This window comes from Chiloscyllium plagiosum, chromosome 2 (assembly GCF_004010195.1).
Source record: "Chiloscyllium plagiosum isolate BGI_BamShark_2017 chromosome 2, ASM401019v2, whole genome shotgun sequence".
NCBI lineage: Eukaryota > Metazoa > Chordata > Chondrichthyes > Orectolobiformes > Hemiscylliidae > Chiloscyllium > Chiloscyllium plagiosum.
Window position 1 is genome coordinate 17,897,904 of NC_057711.1, and position 17,507 is coordinate 17,915,410.

At 41.9% G+C, this 17,507-nt stretch overlaps 1 protein-coding gene across 1 annotated transcript in view; it reads right to left on the reverse strand.

Moving 5' to 3' along the window:
• Positions 1-17,507, reverse strand: part of vegfc (vascular endothelial growth factor c) — a 218,656-nt gene that overhangs the window by 9,018 nt on the left and 192,131 nt on the right. The window contains exon 6 of the mRNA XM_043704843.1: positions 2,260-2,593. Within this exon, the coding sequence (XP_043560778.1) occupies positions 2,260-2,593 (334 nt within the window). The remainder of the gene's footprint in view (positions 1-2,259; positions 2,594-17,507) is intronic.

Below are 17,507 nucleotides of genomic sequence, written 5' to 3' on the forward strand. Positions count from 1 at the left end.
CCCTGGGGTGGGGGAGTCCAGAACTAGAGAGCATAGGGTGAGAGGGGAAAGATATAAAAGGGACCTATGGGGCAACGTTTTCACGCAGAGGGTGGTACGTGTATGGAATAAGCTGCCAGAGGAAGTTATGGAGGCTGGTACAATTGCAACATTTAAAAGGTATTTGGATGGGTATATGAATAGGAAGGGTTTGGAGGGATATGGGCCGGGTGCTGGCAGGTGGACTAGATTGGGTTGGGATATCTGGTCAGCATGGACGGGTTGGACCGAAGGGTCTGTTCCCATGCTGTATATCTCTATGACTATGACTCTATGAGATTGACAGATGGATGGTTTCTCAGGGGATCAAGAAGTGGAAGGGGAAGGTAGGAAAATGGAGTTGAGGTCGAAAACTGATAAATCATTGGATTGAATAGTGGAGCAGGTTTTGGAGGCTGCAAGTTCTACTCCTGATCCTATTTCTTATGTTCTTACTGCAGTATCATTGGCAAGCTGGAAAATTAACTAATAAATTGCATTACCATCACTAAATCACACACTATAGTGTCCTGAGGATCACCCGAATCTGATTTGGAGCAGCCACACACAAATGCCATTTAAGGGGGTCAGAAGCTGGCTATTATTTGGTGAATGCTCATCTCTGTCTCCCAAAGCACCTCACAGCACAATTGGAAAAACATCTATTTGCCTGGATAGATACAGTTCAAATATTACTCAAGAAGCTTGAGTAAGTCAAATTGGTCATAAGCTATCTGTTCGCTGACTTAAAAATCCACTCCCTCCATATGCAATGTGTCCTCACTCAATTGTGTATTATCTGCAAGATATGCAAATCTCCTAAGTCTGCAAACTCTACCAGGTACAAGTGCAAAAGGTAACAGAACACCACTTCTTCCTAAACACACTTTCCTGACTCGGAAATATGTCTCTGCTACATCACTGCCACTGGGAAGGTTCTGAAGTATCTTATAGTCACAGAGATGTACAGTACGGAAACAGACCCTCCGGTCCAACTTGTCCCTGCCGACCAGATATCTGAAGCAAAAGTGAGGACTGCAGATGCTGGAAATCAGAGTCTAGATTAGAGTGGTGCTGGAAAAGCACAGCAGGTCAGGCAGCATTCGAGGTCTTCCAGATATCCAAATCTAATCTAGTTCCATTTGCCAGCAGTTGGCACATATTCCTCTAACCCCTTCCTATTCATATACCCATCAATGCCTTTTGAATGTTGTAACTGTACCAGGCTCCACCACTTCCTCTGGCAGCTCATTCCATACACACACCACCCTCTGCATGAAAACGTTGCCCCTTAGGTCCCTTTTAAATCTTTCCCCTCTCATCTTAAACCTATGCCCTCTAGTTTTGCACTCCCCAATTTTCTGGGGGAAAATACCATGCCAATTGACCTTATCTGTGTCCGTCATGCTTTTATAAGTTTCTATAAGGTCACCCCTCAGCCTCTGACGCTCCAGTGAAAATAGCCCCAAGCTGTTCAGCCTCTCCCTATAGCTAAAACCCTCCAACCCTGGCAACATCTTTGCAAATCTTTTCTGAACATCTTTCTGATAAGAGGGGGACTAGAATTACACAATATTCCAAAAGTGGACTAACCAATGCCCTGTACAGCCGCAGCATGACCTCTTAGCTCCTATACTCAATGCACTGACCAACAAAAACAAGCATACCAAATGCCTTCGTTATCCTATCTACTTGAGACTCCACCTTCAAGGAACTATGAACCTGCACTCCAAGGCCTCTTTGTTCAGTAAGAGTCCCTAGGACCTTACCATTAAGTGTATAGGTCCTGCTCTGATTTGCCTTTCTAAAATGCAGCACCTCAAATTTCTCTAAATTAAACTCCATCTGCCACTCCTCGGCCCATTGGCCCATCTGATCAAGGTTCCATTGTACTCTGAGGTAGCCTTCTTCGCTGTCCACCACACCTCCAATTTTGGTGTCATCTGCAAACCTACTTCACATCCAAATCATTTACATAAATGTCCTATAAGAATGTTGTAGGAACATCTTCAGCGCATGTACTGCAACAGGCTTCAAGAAGATAGCCCACTACCACATTCTGAAGGGCCATAAATGCTGGTCTTGCCATATTGTGAAAGAACTTTTAACAGAACATGAAGTAAGAAAGAATAATATTTATACTGTGCTTCATTGCACTGCCAAAATGTCTCAAAGCACTCAATTACAAGTTGCTTTTAGTGTTAATCTGGAACAGTGACCGGAAACTGAGACAACACTGACCTGCAGGTGTGAGGGTGAAACCTCGTCCCTTTCAGAAAGCACTTATTTGGAGTCTCTGTACATTCGCAGACACATTTTACTGGGTTTAAAGGCTGATTTTTTGGACAAGTTTTTTTGCAAACACACTCGCAAGAATCCACGTCAAACTGCTTGTGGGGGCCACAGAGGGCGGGATATAGTCCATTTTTGCACACACACTGACACGAGTCCTTATCCAGCACTTTGTGACGTCCACAGCTAGAATGGTGTCGACCTCCTTTACAGACGCACTGACAAGTCTCCTCATCCAGTTCTTTATTAGGCCCACAGACACTGTAGTAGCTGGTATCACCACCTAGGAAAAACAATACAGAAACATTACATGCTGTAAAGGTTCAATAAACTGCAAAATACGCCACAAGATTATGCATGTGCAGTGCTTTGATGTAATGGGAATGAATTCAAATTCTCCGCTTGCACACTTGTGCATAAAGTATTGCCTGAATGTAGCATGGAGAACATGGCTAATCGGTTGGGTTTTGTTCTATCATGTACAGTTTGTACTGTTCGAATTTCCCAGATGTGATGTTGCCAAGTGGACTGAGACGTTGGAACCTTCTTCACAAAATGCAACAGCGTGATTCTCTTCTCTCGCTGAAATCTAAGTGCAGCGTACTTACAACAGGAGTATATCAATACAACCCTGATTGCTTTAATCTAAACATCAACCTTGGCTGCAAACTAACACTCTCGCCTTGATTTCAAAAAGTCAAGGATTCATTCTTGACTGTTCCTAATCCTTTGTGATTCCAGCTGAACATATAAGATCCATTATGACGAACGGTGGGAAGTTTCTCCCTGGTATCATGGCCCATATTTATTCCTGACCACCTTAGATTATGTGGTTATGATCTTACTTCTGTTTGTGGGGCCTTTGCTACGATTGACACACTTGGCTACATTACAACAGTGGCCACACTTCTTCAAAGTATTTCATTGCCTCTAAATGTTTCGGGATGTCTTGTAGTTGTAAGTATGTTATTTAAAGGCAATCTTTGTTTTATTCTCAGAAGATAAGGTCAGACACTTTTTACAACATACCCCTTTGGACAAGCATTTGGTCACCTATCCTATTCTTTCCTTCCCTGTTTCAATATCAATTCTTTACATCTGGTTATATTCCGGTGAAATTCTTGAGAAACACTTTACTGTGTTTGAGGTGTTTCCCGCATGCAAACAATTGTTGATGTATTGGTAGCGAATAGTTACCTCTGCTCTGGCAGCAATTTAATGGGTCAAGAGTTATTAAAACAGTTAAAAACAACTGGCATTAAAACAATGCCAACTGGAAAATATAGACTCTGCTTTGTACAAACAAGAAGACTTCACAGTAAGCTACACTGTTAATCAACTGTGTGTCTTTATTACAGTGCAACATTCAATCATAAAGCTGACAGGAATAATACTAGATTTCTGAAGAAGAGTTACTGGATTCAAAACATTAGCTCTGTTTCCTCTTTCCACAGACGCTGCCAGAACTGTGGAGCTTCTCCGTAAGATCATTAGAAATAAGAACAGGAGTAGGTCATTCAGCCCTTTTAGCCTGCTCTGCCATTCAATAGGGTCATGACTAATCTGACATTCCTTCCGTTCATTTTCCTGCCCTTTAACCTCACCCTTGATTGCTCAACTGACCAAGAACCTATCCCTCTCAGTCTTAAATCTACACAAAGACACTGCTCTCACAGCTCGCTGTGGCAAGGAGTTGCAAAGACTTAAATCACTCTGAGCTATCAAGTTCCTCCTCATCTCAGTCTTACATTGGTGCCCCTTAATTCTGAGACTATTTTCTAGATTTTCCCATGAGTGGAAAATCCTCTCTCAGCATTTACTGTTTCAAGCTCCTGAAGAATTCTGCACGCTTCAATTAGATTACCTCTCATTCTTTCAAACTCCATTGCTCTAGCACTTTGTTTTTTATTTTACTACAGATCTCCAGCTGTATTTTGATTTTATAAGAAAATATTAATCCTCGGGTAAATGTTGTGAAACTCTATAAATGTTCCAAACAATTATATAGAACAAGGTCCCTAAAGAATAGACCCAGGCCATTTGGCCCGACCAGCCTATGCCAGTATTTGTACTTCACATTTTAAGTCAAGGTCAACATTGAATCTCCAATTAAAAAGACCCAAACAAAATAACTTTTGGTAATTTTAGTCATAACACCATCATAATGCTCTCAAATTCAAAGCACATGTTCCTCTCAGCTTGACTATTGCTTTTTTTTTTATTTCTGAGGATCAAACAATGGAAACAAGTCAAGAGAACATAATATCCCTCACAGCTGTCAAACAGCATAAAGGTCAAATGAAAAGGAAGAGACTCACAAAGTCAAAAAGAATATTATTTTCAAATCATTGCATAAATATTCCTAATTAATAAACTTGGATTGGCTCTGCCAGACCTTTACTAAATGTGAGGCCAAGGTGTTTAATAGCACTCTATTGCTTGTGTGCCACCACTGCCTGCAAACTTCACATTGGGATTAAAGCTGTGCCAGTGATTGACATACTATGGGTCTACTGCAGCAGTCCAAAGCTGGGCTGCAACTGACAGTGAACTCTAGTTATAATGTATTTTTCACTTCCAACACACATCTCCGCAGAGTGATAGGTGGAATGTCTGTAGTGTATTGTTCAGGATCTGGCTGCCCATTGGTTTTGGCTGTAATTTTTGCATTTTCCCAGTTAAGGACTGGGATCTTGGTGTTCAACGAAGAAATAATCTTTTATTTGGTAGGAACATTCAAAGATCACATTTTCAAAGTATTTTCCAGCTCCCTTGTTAATGTAACCCCCCTTTGACTGGGATATTGCCACATTATTTAAGAAAACACAGCATGATTGAAACACTGCCGGTTTCTTTGGGTTGAAATGGTTTTAAGACAAATTGTTGTTGGCAAGTTTATTTCTGCTGCTGGCTTTTCTTCTGGTTAAGTGTGTTGACACATCACTAGGGGCTTTCTCTCTCATGCAAACTAAATTCAAGAAATAATCTGTTCTGATCATGAGCCTCTTATTTCTTATGCTGCTGTAAGATGCACCAACCAAACTTCTAACATTTATTTATCCATTGCTACTTAAAACTGAAATTATAGTCGTTTATTTACAAGGTCAAATGTATGTGAATAAACTTACATTGTTAGTTGTTGCTCAGTTGCTAAACTTCTTTTCTCAATTCAACAAGGTGTGCTTTTTCCAGCTCCACACTTTATCGACTCTGACTTTCCAGTATCTGCAGCCCTCACTATCTTCAAGAAGTAGAGACAAAGCAATAGAGACTAAACTTGAAACATTGACTCATCTTCCATTGATAAGTTTTGCTTCCTTGCGTTTCATAAGAGTAGTGGGACTCTTCCCCAATAAGTTAGAATTTGAATTAGAATTATTGTCATCTGTATTCAAGTACAGGGATTCATGAGTTCAGTGAAAAGTGTACAGAGTCGCCATTTCCGGCACCATCTGAGGCACAAAGGTGTCTACATACAAAATCTTAGGCATAAATTAGAAAAATAAAGGAATAATATTAAATGTTCAGCATTACAGTCCTTCTAAAGCAGAAAAAGAGAGGGGAAGAAATGAAAAGAGACAGGGCAGTTGAGTCTGCATTGGGTTTCACTGAGCTTCCTTTCTGGGATAGATACCATGTGCTGAGGCTTGAAGCACTGGGTCCCCAGCAGCGGGGCTCCTGGTATCTGTACACGCCAGGTCAGTTGCATCTGAACAGAGCTGAGCTGAGTGGGCAGTTTTGCAAGTTCTGTTGGGGAACGTTTAAATTAAGTCAGCAAGGGAGAAAATATTATAAAGTAATATCAGAGTGCATGAAATTCCAGATAGGCATTAGCAACAAAATAGAGAATAGTAAGTTAGAGATGAAGTTGGAGCAAGTAATGAAGTCTAAATCAGGATGATGCTGATGGTATGTAAATGCATGGAGTATAATCAATTGGGCTGGGGAATTAAGCTACATGGCTCGTGTAGTGATTCTAATAAAGTCGGATAGGTAGAGTATGAGTTCCCTCATTGGGGCTGTTAAGCTGATGCAAATCAGGGAGTCCTGGCTGAGAGAGAAGAACTGGAGTGTCAGAGGTTCTTTTCAGTTTGAGAGTTGGCTCTGAGGAAGCAGGACCAGTGTCAAATACTACTCATGTGTAAATAAAGGATGATTGGTGATGGGATACCAGCCTTTGTGGACTTACTTCAGCACAATGGCTGCCTAACCTGAATGAACATGAAGCCGCAGTCATGTGTAGAACTCTGAGGTCTGTGGAGCCGGAAAAATAATTCAAGGAAATGTTGTTGACAGGTAGGGACTGCCTTGTGGGTTTACAATAATGGCAATAATAGAGAGCTAGCTTAAAGACGGGCAGATCTGACTATTTATTATTCCTGGTTACAAAGAGTTCAGAAAAGATAGAGAGGATAAAAACAGGGGAAGATATCATTTTTGGTGAAGGAAAGCACTGCAGTACTGGAGAAAGAAGATGTTCCTGAGTTCAATGAGGGAATTGAATTGGTACAGCTCAGGAATAAGAAGGGTGCAGTTACAGTGGTTGGTGCAAAATATGGACCGCTAGCTCATGAGAAGGATATACCAGAACAAATCTGAAAGGACATTACAGAGATGTGTATACATCATAGAGTCGTGATATTGGGAGACTTCATTTCCCGATATCGACTGGGATAATGGTACTGTAAGGAATAGTGAAGATAACGTAGCTAGTCTGTTTTGAGGAAGTCTCCACAGCAGAATGAGTCCGGACCAGCAAATTAGGAGGCCCTTCTTGACATGGTTTTAGGCATGAGGTGGACAAAGAGATCAACTGCTAGCAGAGGAACACTGAGGAGACAATGACTCTTGTATCATTTGGTTTAATATGACAGTAGGAAATGACATTGATGAATACAGAGTAAGAACAAACAACTGGCGCAGAGTGGATTTCAATGGGGCAAGAACTATGTGAGGCTGGACAGACTTCAACCAAAGGTTACTGCGAGAAACGAATAATGGACTACCTTCACAGAAGAGATGGTTTGAGCATTGTCAAAGTATATTCCCTTAAAAAGAGAATGGAGGGTCTACAAATCCTGAAGTCTCTGGATGACAAAAGAGGCAGGATTTAAAAAAGAAACAGTGTATTTAGGACAGGTGTCAGGTAGTAAATATTGTTGAGAACCATGCTGTAGCATGTTCAGGAGGGAGATGAGAAATCAATCATGAGACACAAATAGGGGTTACGAAAAAGACTGGTAGCTGAGATGATAGGAAATCCCAAGGACATGCATAAACATACAGATAGTAAAACAGCTGTGAAAGGAGGAGTCCAACTTAACAGAGACATGAGGCATGGCTGAGGTGTCAAATGGATACTTTGCATTTGTCTTTATCTACAAGACAAATGCTGTACAAGCCAAGGTGATAGAGGGCGAAACAAGGGTGATTTAAAATTGCTAAGATGGAGAGACAGTGGATAAGCTATTGATAAGTTTATAAGGCACTGAAGGGCCGGATAAGGGGCCAGATGCATCTAAGGAGAAGTAAGAATTGAAATTGAGGAAATATTGGCAATTATCATATAAATTTCCAAAAGGCTCAGTGCCACTCAGCAATGGAAGTGACAGTAGCAATAAGGATACAAAACTGGCTGAGGAATAGGAATTAAGGAGTGGTGGTCATTGACTAATTTTCAGGCTGGAAGAAGGTTTGCAGTGGACCTCCCCAGGGGTGAGTATTGAGACCCTTGCTTTTTCTGATACTTTTTAATGATCCAGATCTTGGTGTGCAGGGGATATTTTCAAAATTTGAGAAAAATATAAGACTTCAGAGAATTGTAAATGAAAAGCCATAGAATCCCACAGCGTGGAAACAGGCTATTTAGCCCATCGAGTCTACACGAACCGTCTGAAGAGAATCCCACCCAGACCAACATTCCCCCTCCCCCTTCCCTGTAACGCTACATTTCCCATGGCTAATCCACCTGACCTACACATCCTTGGACACTATGGGCAATTTAGCACAGCGAATCCACATAACCTGCACATCTTTGGGCTGTAGAAGGAAATCGGAGTACCCAGAGGTAACCCACACAGACACAGGGAGAACGTACAAATTCCATACAGGCAGCCAACCAAGAGTGGAATTGGACCCCGGTCCCTGGCACTATGAGGCAGCTGTTCTGATCACTGAGCCATTGTGCCACCCTAAGACAGTAACAAAAAAGACAGTATAGAACTTCAAAAGAACATAGACAAATTGGTGGATTAGGCAGTTAGGTGACAGATGAGTCCAACACAGAGAAGTAAGAGGTTATGCATTTTGGTACAAACAACATGGAGAGATAGTATAAAATAAATGGTAATATTCTAAAGGAGCAGAGAGACCTATATGTATATGTAGGCATGTCTTTAAATGTGGCTGTACAAGTAGAGAACATGGTTAACAAAGTATAAAGTATTCTGGGGTGAATAGGGTTTTAGAGTATAACAGGTCACCGCAATGTGGCAGTGAGAAAGGGACTCATTGAAGAAGGGTTAAACCTGAAACATTGACTTCTCCATCTCCTAATGCTACCTGGCTTGCTGTGCTCTTCCAGCTTCCTACTTGCCTACTCTAGTATGGAGCAAGGAGGTGATGTTGAAATTATATAAGACACTGGTTAGACCTCAGCTGGAATATGTGTGCTGTTCTGGGTGCCACACCACAGGATAGACGCAGCTACACTTGACTGACTGCTGAAGAGGTTTATGAAAATGGTTTCAGTGACAAGAGAGTGAAGTTATGAGGGAGTACTGGAGAAGTTAGAACTGATTTCCTTGAAGAGGAGAAGGCTAAGAGGAGATTGTATTGAAGTATTTAAAATCACAAGGGATCTTGATATAGTGGATAGGTAGAAACTGTTCCTACTTGTGAATGAATTAAGAATCAGAGGGGTCAGTTTTGAAGTGTTTTGCACAAGAAGAAGGCAAAACAATTGTGAGGTGAGAAACCACTATTTTATATGGCAAATAGCTAGCATATGGAATGCACTCCCTAGAAGTGTGATGGAGACAGGTTCAGCTGAGACATTTCAAGAGTTCATTTGATGATTTATTAAATAGAAACAATGTTCAGGGTTACTATGTAAATCAGGAGATTAACACAAAGTTAAAAAGCTCAGGGAGCTGATGCAGACAGGATGGACCGAAAGGCCTATCTTTCAGCACTGTGACACTACTGTGCTGCCTGTTTTCATTGGAGCGTCATGTTTATTGAAGCTTGACTGTGAGAACTGGGTAGCTGATGGGTCATCTGCAGCCCCAGCACATGGAACTAAAATGCTCGCGTCATCTACTTTGCTTGATGTCACATCAGCCGCTTAACAATTTCCAGTCATTTGTCCTCACCCATTTAACACCCTCACAAAAGGACATGACTATACCTCATTGTGTTCAGTCAAAGGAAAAATGACAGCAGATTTGGAGCTTAGTCTGTATGAGAAGAGGATTTCCTGCAAATTATTCACATAATTGACTTAACGGCAGGAGACAAAGAGTGGTGGTGGAGGGTTGCTTTTCGGACTGTAGGCCTGTGACCAGTGGAATTCCGCTGGGATTGTTTCCTGGTTCCTCTTTTATTTGTCATTTATATAAATGATTTGGATGAGAATAAAGAAGGCATTGTTAGTAAATTTGCGGAAAACATCAAAACTGGTGGCGTTGTCGACAGTGAATAAGGTTTTCTAAGATTACAAAGGGATCTTGATCAAATGGGTCAATGGGCTGAGAAATGGCAGATGGAGTTTAACCTGGTACATGCGAAGTATCGCATTTTGGTACAACAAACACTGATAGTGCTTACACAATAAATGGTAGGATCTGGGCTGGTGTTGTAGAACAGAGGGACCTAGGGGTGCAGGTCCATAATTCTTTGACGTTTACATCGCACATAGACAAAGTGGTTGAAAAGGTGTTTAGCAGGGAAAGTAAGTTCATTGAATATTTTCTTAATGAATTCAAAGTATTTTTATCCATCAATTCGGGCATGGCCAGTAACCTGTGTGGGAGATGACTAAGGCTTATGCCGGGAGATAATTATTTCTTACTCCGCTAGTCAGGAAAGACAGAAGGGGGAGCAACAATGCCTGCTTAAGGCGCAGTTAAAGACCAATGAGAAGGTGTATTTTGATAAGCTATCATTGGTTAAGTTGCAGCGGGTTATGGCTCTCCAGTCCACCTTGAACTCTGTGCTTACAGAGACAGCAAGGAAGGAACTCTCCTTTGCTGAACAGAGACTGTTTGAAAATGGCGATAAGCCGGGTAGGTACTTAGTGTATCTTGCTAGGAGAAAGAATGCACCCCAATGCATTACCTTGATCAGGGATGGGAATAGGATGGCCACTTGTGACTCTAAAAAGATCAATGCAGCATTTCTGAAATTCTATTTTGAGCTATTGTTTGAGCGTTGCAAATATGGATGGGCTAAGATGGAGGCTTTCTTTAAGAACTTGGATCTTCCAAATGTCACTCCAAACGCTTTTTCTTAATGTCCCTTTAACAGTACAGAAGGTACAGCAGGCTGTGAGACAGATGCAGAGTGGAAAAGCACCTGCCCCTGATGGTCTCCCCAGTGAATTCTACAAGGAATTTATAAATATATTGTTGGGACCAATGTTGGACATGTATAATTACTCGCATAGCTATGATTGTCTCCTGCCATCCCTGAGGGACGAATAATATTTCTCTCATTCTTAAGAAGGGAAAAACTCCAGATGAATGTGCTTCCTGTAGGCCCATCTCACTTCTGAACTCTGATTTCAAAATTTTGTCCGAGGCTGTTGCGTTCAGATTGGAAACTGTGCTGCCTTCCATTGTTAGGGACGATCAGACTGGTTTTATAAAAGGCCGTAGCTCCTCTCATAATGTCAGGAGGTTGCTGAATATGATTCGAGCTTATCAGCAGCAGTCGGTTCAGGGATTCCTGGTCTCCTTAGATGCAGAAAAAGCGTTTGATCGGGTTGAGTGGCCATACTGTTTTCACATCCTTGAGCGATTTGGATTGGGGAGGTTTTTAGTATGTAATGAGGATCCTTTATGCTGATCCTCTGGCGGTGGTTCTCACCAATGGTGTGAGATCTAGTAATTTTGAGATTTGTAGGGGCAGTCGGCAAGGCTGTTCCTTTTTACCATTACTTTTCACATTTGTGATTGAGCCACTGGCAGAGGCGATCCATAAGGATCCTCATAGAGCCGCCCCATAAGTAGGATCTAACTCGCATGATAGTTCATTATATGCAGATGATGTTCTGGTTTTTCTGTTGAATCCACAGGTGTCTGTATCCCATCTTATACAATGCATCAACTCATTTGGCTCCTTTTCGGGCTACAAGTTTCATTTCTCTAAATCGGAAGCTCTGCCTATGGGGGGTCTTAGAAGAATATCTGAGGTGGAGGGTGAATTATGGTTCCCCTTCAAATGGTCACAGGAAGGTTTTTCATATTTAGGCATCTTTATTACTCCTTTCTTTGATCGATTGTTTAAGGCCAATTTTGCCCACTTGCTTGACAGGATTAAGCCAGATTTTCAACGATGGGGAGCACTTTTAATATCCTGGCTCGGCCGGGTATCTCTTATCTAAATGAATGTCTTCCTCCTTTTGCTCTATTCTATATGAATGTTTCTTTTGACTTTTCAAGGCAAACATTCCAGAGACTTAATGGATGACTTAGTTTTTTTATTTGGCGCCGTAGGCGGCCTCTTATCAAGTTGTCTAAACCACAATTGTCGCGTGGCTTGGGGGGAGTGGATTTCTCGGATATTAGAAGATGCCAATTAATTTCTCTTCTATCATTTGTTAGTGATTGGGCCAGTAAAGACCTGGCATCAATATGGCTAGATATTGAGGCCTCCCAGTCAAAATGACCCCTCATCAGCCTTTTGTTCTTCGATAAAATGAGGATGGTCATGGAATATTGCCGTAATCTGATTGTTATTAATACTGTTAAGGCGTGGAGGAACATGCGGCAGAGGAAGGGCAATATGTCCAAAACATCATTTCTTACCCCTATAGTGGATATGCTGGGTTTTCAACCGGGGGTAATAGACCCTGAATTTATGCTCCGGGCAGCTAGGGGTATTTCCTGTTCAGGTGATTTTTTGAAGGTGAAATAATGATGTCCTTTGACCAAATAATTCGTAAATATAGTGAAGTTGGCAAAAACATTTTCCTTTTTTTAAGGTCGGGGATTTTATTCAGAAAGAAACCACCCCTGCACATCCATTATGGAGAAGAGGGTACTTTATGCTGAAAGTACTCTCTCTATTAGTACACTTTATCATATCCTGGGGGATGGTCTTTCATAAGATGTTGAGTGGCTTTGCAGGGTTGGGTGCGGGAATTAGGTGTTGAGATTTCTTTGGAGGCATGGGGGGACATTTGCGAGAATGCGAGGAAGGTCTTGATTTGTAACAAGACCCATGCCATGCAGTTAAAGATTTTGCATAGGGTCCATCTGGCCCCAAACTGTCTCTTAAAGTTTAAGGTGGGAGCATCCTAAGTGTAAGATAAACATTGTTTATGGTCTTGCCACAGGCTCCACACATATTGGAGTTCTGTGGCAGGGGTTACAGAGAGGGTCTTGAGGGCCGATGTGAAGATGGACCTTGTCTCTCTTCTCCTGGGTCTACCCCATATACCCTTTTTGGATGCTCATGAGAAAAAGCTTTTTAATATCGTCACTTATTGCACTAGGAATAATATTTTAATGTGTTGGGTTTCTGAAACCCTCCCGGGTCTGTTGGGTTGACTTAGGCTTATTATGGAACATATCCCTCTGGACCTTTTCACAAATGTGGTGCGCCAGAAAACAGAAAGTTTTTATAGGATATGGCAGCCCTTTCTGGACTACTTGGATGCAGATTTATCTGCCATTTTAACCAGGGCTTTTGTGTCACCTTGATGTTCTGATTCAGTGTACTTAATGTCCTTGAAGGAAAAACATCGAATATTTTGTGTGCGATACTTAGTGCTCTCGGAGGTCGAGAGCAAATGCTTTGTTGTGCTGAGCTGTTTTGCTTGTTTATTTATTCATTAACTACATTTACTGATTTGTCTGTTTTGCACATGGGTATAGTTGGATTTTGATTGTATTGTTGTTGCTGTGATTTTTTTTCTCTTTTTTGTTGTTATATGTATATAGGATAATGTTTGCTGGTGTAGTAATTTATTTTCCTTTTTTCATTATAGTTTTGTAAAGAAAGAAAATTTGAATAAAAATATCTATAAAAATGTTGTTCAGCACACTTACCTTCATTGTTTAGACCTTTGAGCACAAAAGTTGGGACATCACATTGAGGTTATACATAACATTGGTGGGGGCTTTTCTGGAGATTGAGGGGTGACTTTATAATGTTTATAAAATCATGAGGGGTATAGATAAGGTGAATGACCTATAGATAAGGTGGAGATAGTGAGGACTGCAGATGTTGGAGGTCAGAGTCGAGAGTGTGGTGCTGGAAAAGCACAGCAGGTCAGGCAACATCCGAGGAGCAGGACAGTCGATCTTTCAGGTATAAGCCCTTTATCAGGAATAAGGTGGACCCAGTACTGATCCCTGTAGGACACCGCTGGTCACAGGCCTCCAAAATCAACCCTCCACCTCTACTCGCTGTCTCCTTCCATAAAGCTAATTTTGTATTCAGTTTGTATTTAAGCTCATCCAAAATCCCATGTGATTTAACTTTTCTAATTAGACTACCATGTTGAACTTGATCAAAGGCTTTATTTAAAGTTCAAGTAAACAATGATTATCCCTCTGACCCCATCAATCATTTACTTCATTTAAAAACTCAATTAAGTTTGTGAGACAGAACTTCCCACGCACAAAACTATGCTGACTGTTCCTAATCAGTCCTTTCCTCTCCAAACACATGTAAATCCTACCTTTCAGAATCATCTTCAACAACTTACCCACCACTAATGTCAGACTCATGGGTTTATAGTTTCCAGGCTTCTCCATATTAAGTAAAGGCACAACCTTAGTCACTCTTCACTGCTCAGGTACTTCACCTGTGTTTGTAGATGATACAAACATTTCTGCTAGCTGCCTTCTAGAAGGGAGATACATGGGAACATCACCACCTACAAATTCTCCTCCAATCCACACACCATCCTGACTTGGGAAACTGATCACCATAGCTTCAGTGTCTAAGGGTCAAAATCTTGGAATTCCCTCCTTAACAACATTGTGCGTTTTCCTACAGCACATGGACTGACACCGTTCAAGGGGCAACTCGCTAACACCTTCTCAGGTCAACCAGAGAGGGGTAATAAATGCTGGTGAGTCAGTGATGCCCACAGCCCGTGAAAGAAGGACGGGGCCTATTATTTCCATGACTAGCAGATTACTGGCTGATGTTTAAATAGCTACGCATTCTGAAGTTGTGTCTCTGAGAGCTCAGGAAAAAGTGAGGACTGCAAATGTTGGAGATCAGAGTCGAGAATGTGTTGCTGGAAAGGCACAACAGGTCAGGCAGCATCCAAGGAGTAGAAGAATTGATGTTTCGGGCATAAGCCCTTCATCAGGAAGGCTCGAAATGTCGACTCTCCTGCTCCTTGGATGCTGCCTGACCTGCTGTGCTTTTCCAGCAACACTCTCGACTCTCTGCGAGTTCAGGCACCACTTGCTACAACAGGCCACGGGGCTCTCCTAAAGTGAGCGGCAAGTGTACTTCACCAGCCGGGTTCTAAACACTCGCAGTACCTTTCTCTGGTGACAGGGATCAGCTCTGCTGTAGCTCGCTGCGGTAAAATGGGAAGAGAAAGGAGATAGCATAAGTTGGCAGTGGGATTGTTATAACAGCTGCTGCTCTACCTGCTTCCTGGTCAGCCCCAGCGTGATCGATATAGCTGTGAAATCCCAGAATTGTCCACGAGCCAGTCCAAGTATCTGATTAAACTGAATCTGACTTACCAAAATCCGTGAATCAACATCTTGCCCATTAGCATTTCCCCACTGGCAAGTAGTTCCTACCGCAAGCAGAGGTCTGAGATATTTAATGTTACATAGGTTCTTGCTAAACAGTCTGATTATTTATCTGCGTGGCATTGCGTTTGGAACAGTTGCAGGTACCTGCAGATAAGTTAGTGGAATGGCTTGACAGCTAATCATGGTGCAAGTATGGCAAAAATAAAAATTTAATATTGGTTTTGGCAAAGCAGAACAGTGCACTTAGAATAAATAAAGAAGAAAATTGACAGGAAATATTTCAGTAACAGCGGTGGAGGGAAGGAATGGGGAAAGAGTTCTGTTCAAGAGAATTTAAAATGTCAAGAGAGCACAGTCAAAAGGATGAAAAAGGGGTAATGTCAAATCATGAGGTGAAAGGGTGATTTGGCAGGGTGGAGGAAGGAGGGAGGACTGGTTATTGATGGGAAGGAATGAAAGATAGAACACAACAGATGAGTGAGTAAACAGGAGAAGATTAAGTTTACTGATGACAAAAATTCCAGGAGGATAGCAATAAGAGCAAGTTGAAGGTTAAAAAAAGGAGGATGCTGAAAAGAAAAGAGCTTATCAGCAAATGAGAAGTTTAGAGGAGCCCTGAAAGGCAAAGAAACTGAGTAGAGACTAAGGGAAGGAATCAGTTGATGACAGAAATTGGATGTAGTTGTCCCATTACAGATAAGAACAGGCCCTGGAGGAATATCGGAAGAATAGGACAAGTCTTAAACAAGGAATCAAGCGAGCTAAAAGGGGTCATGAAATAGCTTTAGCGAGCAGAATTAAGGACAATCCCAAAACATTTTATTCTTATATAAGAAGCAAGCGGGTAACTAGAGAAAGGATTGGTCCACTAAAAGATAATGAAGGAAGGCTGTGTGCCGAACCTGAGAGAATGGGTGAGATTCTGAATGATTACTCTGTACCAGTGTTCACTGAGGAGAGTAACATGATGAATCTTGAAATTAGAGATAGAAGTTTGATTAGTCTGGATCACGTTGGCATAAGTAGGGAAGATGTGTTAGGTATGCTAGAGGTTATTAAGGTGGACAAATCCCCAGGACCGGATGGGATCTGTCCAAGGTTGCTGAGGAAGGCAAGAGAGGAAATAGCTGGGGCCCTGACAGATATCTTTGTGGCATCCTTAAATACAGGTGAGGTGCCAGAGGACTGGAGGGTAGCTTATGCTGTCCCCCTGTACAAGAAGGGTAGTAACTACAGACCAGTGAGCCTGACTTCGGTGGTGGGGAAGTTGCTGGACAGGGTACTAAGAGATAGGATCTATTTATATTTAGAAAAGCATGAGCTTATCAGTGATAGGCAACATGGTTTTGTGCAGAGGAGATCGTGCCTTATCAACTTAATAGAATTCTTTGAGAAAGTGATCAAGTTGTTAGATGAAGGAAGGGCTGTTGATGTCATATACATGGACTTTAGTAAGGCATTTGATAAGGTTCCTCATTGTAGACTAATGGAGAAAGTGAAGTCACATGGTGTGCAGGGTGTTCTAGTTAGGTGGATAAAGAATTGGTTGAGCAACAGGAGACAGAGAGTAGTAGTTGAAAAGAGTTTCTTGAAATGGAGAAAGGTGACCAGTGGTGTTCCGCAGGGGTCAGTGCTGGGCCCACTGTTGTTAGTAATATACATAAATGATCTAGAAGAGGGCACTGTTGGTATGATCAGCAAGTTCGCAGATGACACAAAGGTTTGTGGAGTAGCAGAAAGCATAAGGGACTGTCAGAGAATACAGGAGGATATAGATAGACTGGAGAATTGGGCAGAAAAGTGGCAGATGGCTTTCAATCCAGGTAAATAGTGCGGTGAAGAAGGCATATGGCGTATTGGCTTTTATTGGTAGAGGAATTGAGTTCCGGAGTACTGAGGTCATGTTGCAGTTGTATAAGACTCTGGTGCGGCCGCATCTGGAGTATTGTGTGCAGTTTTGGTCGCCATACTATAGGAAGGATGTGGAGGCACTGGAACGGGTGCAGAGGAGGTTTACCAGGATGTTGCCTGGTATGGTAGAAAGATCGTATGAGGAAAGGCTGAGGCACCTGGGGTTGTTTTCATTGGAGAAAAGAAGGTTTAGGGGTGACTTGATAGAGGTGTACAAGATGATTAGGGGTTTAGATACGGTTGACCATGAGAACCTTTTTCCACATATGGAGTCAGCTATTACGAGGGGGCATACCTTTAAATTAAGGGGTGGTAGGTATAGGACAGATATTA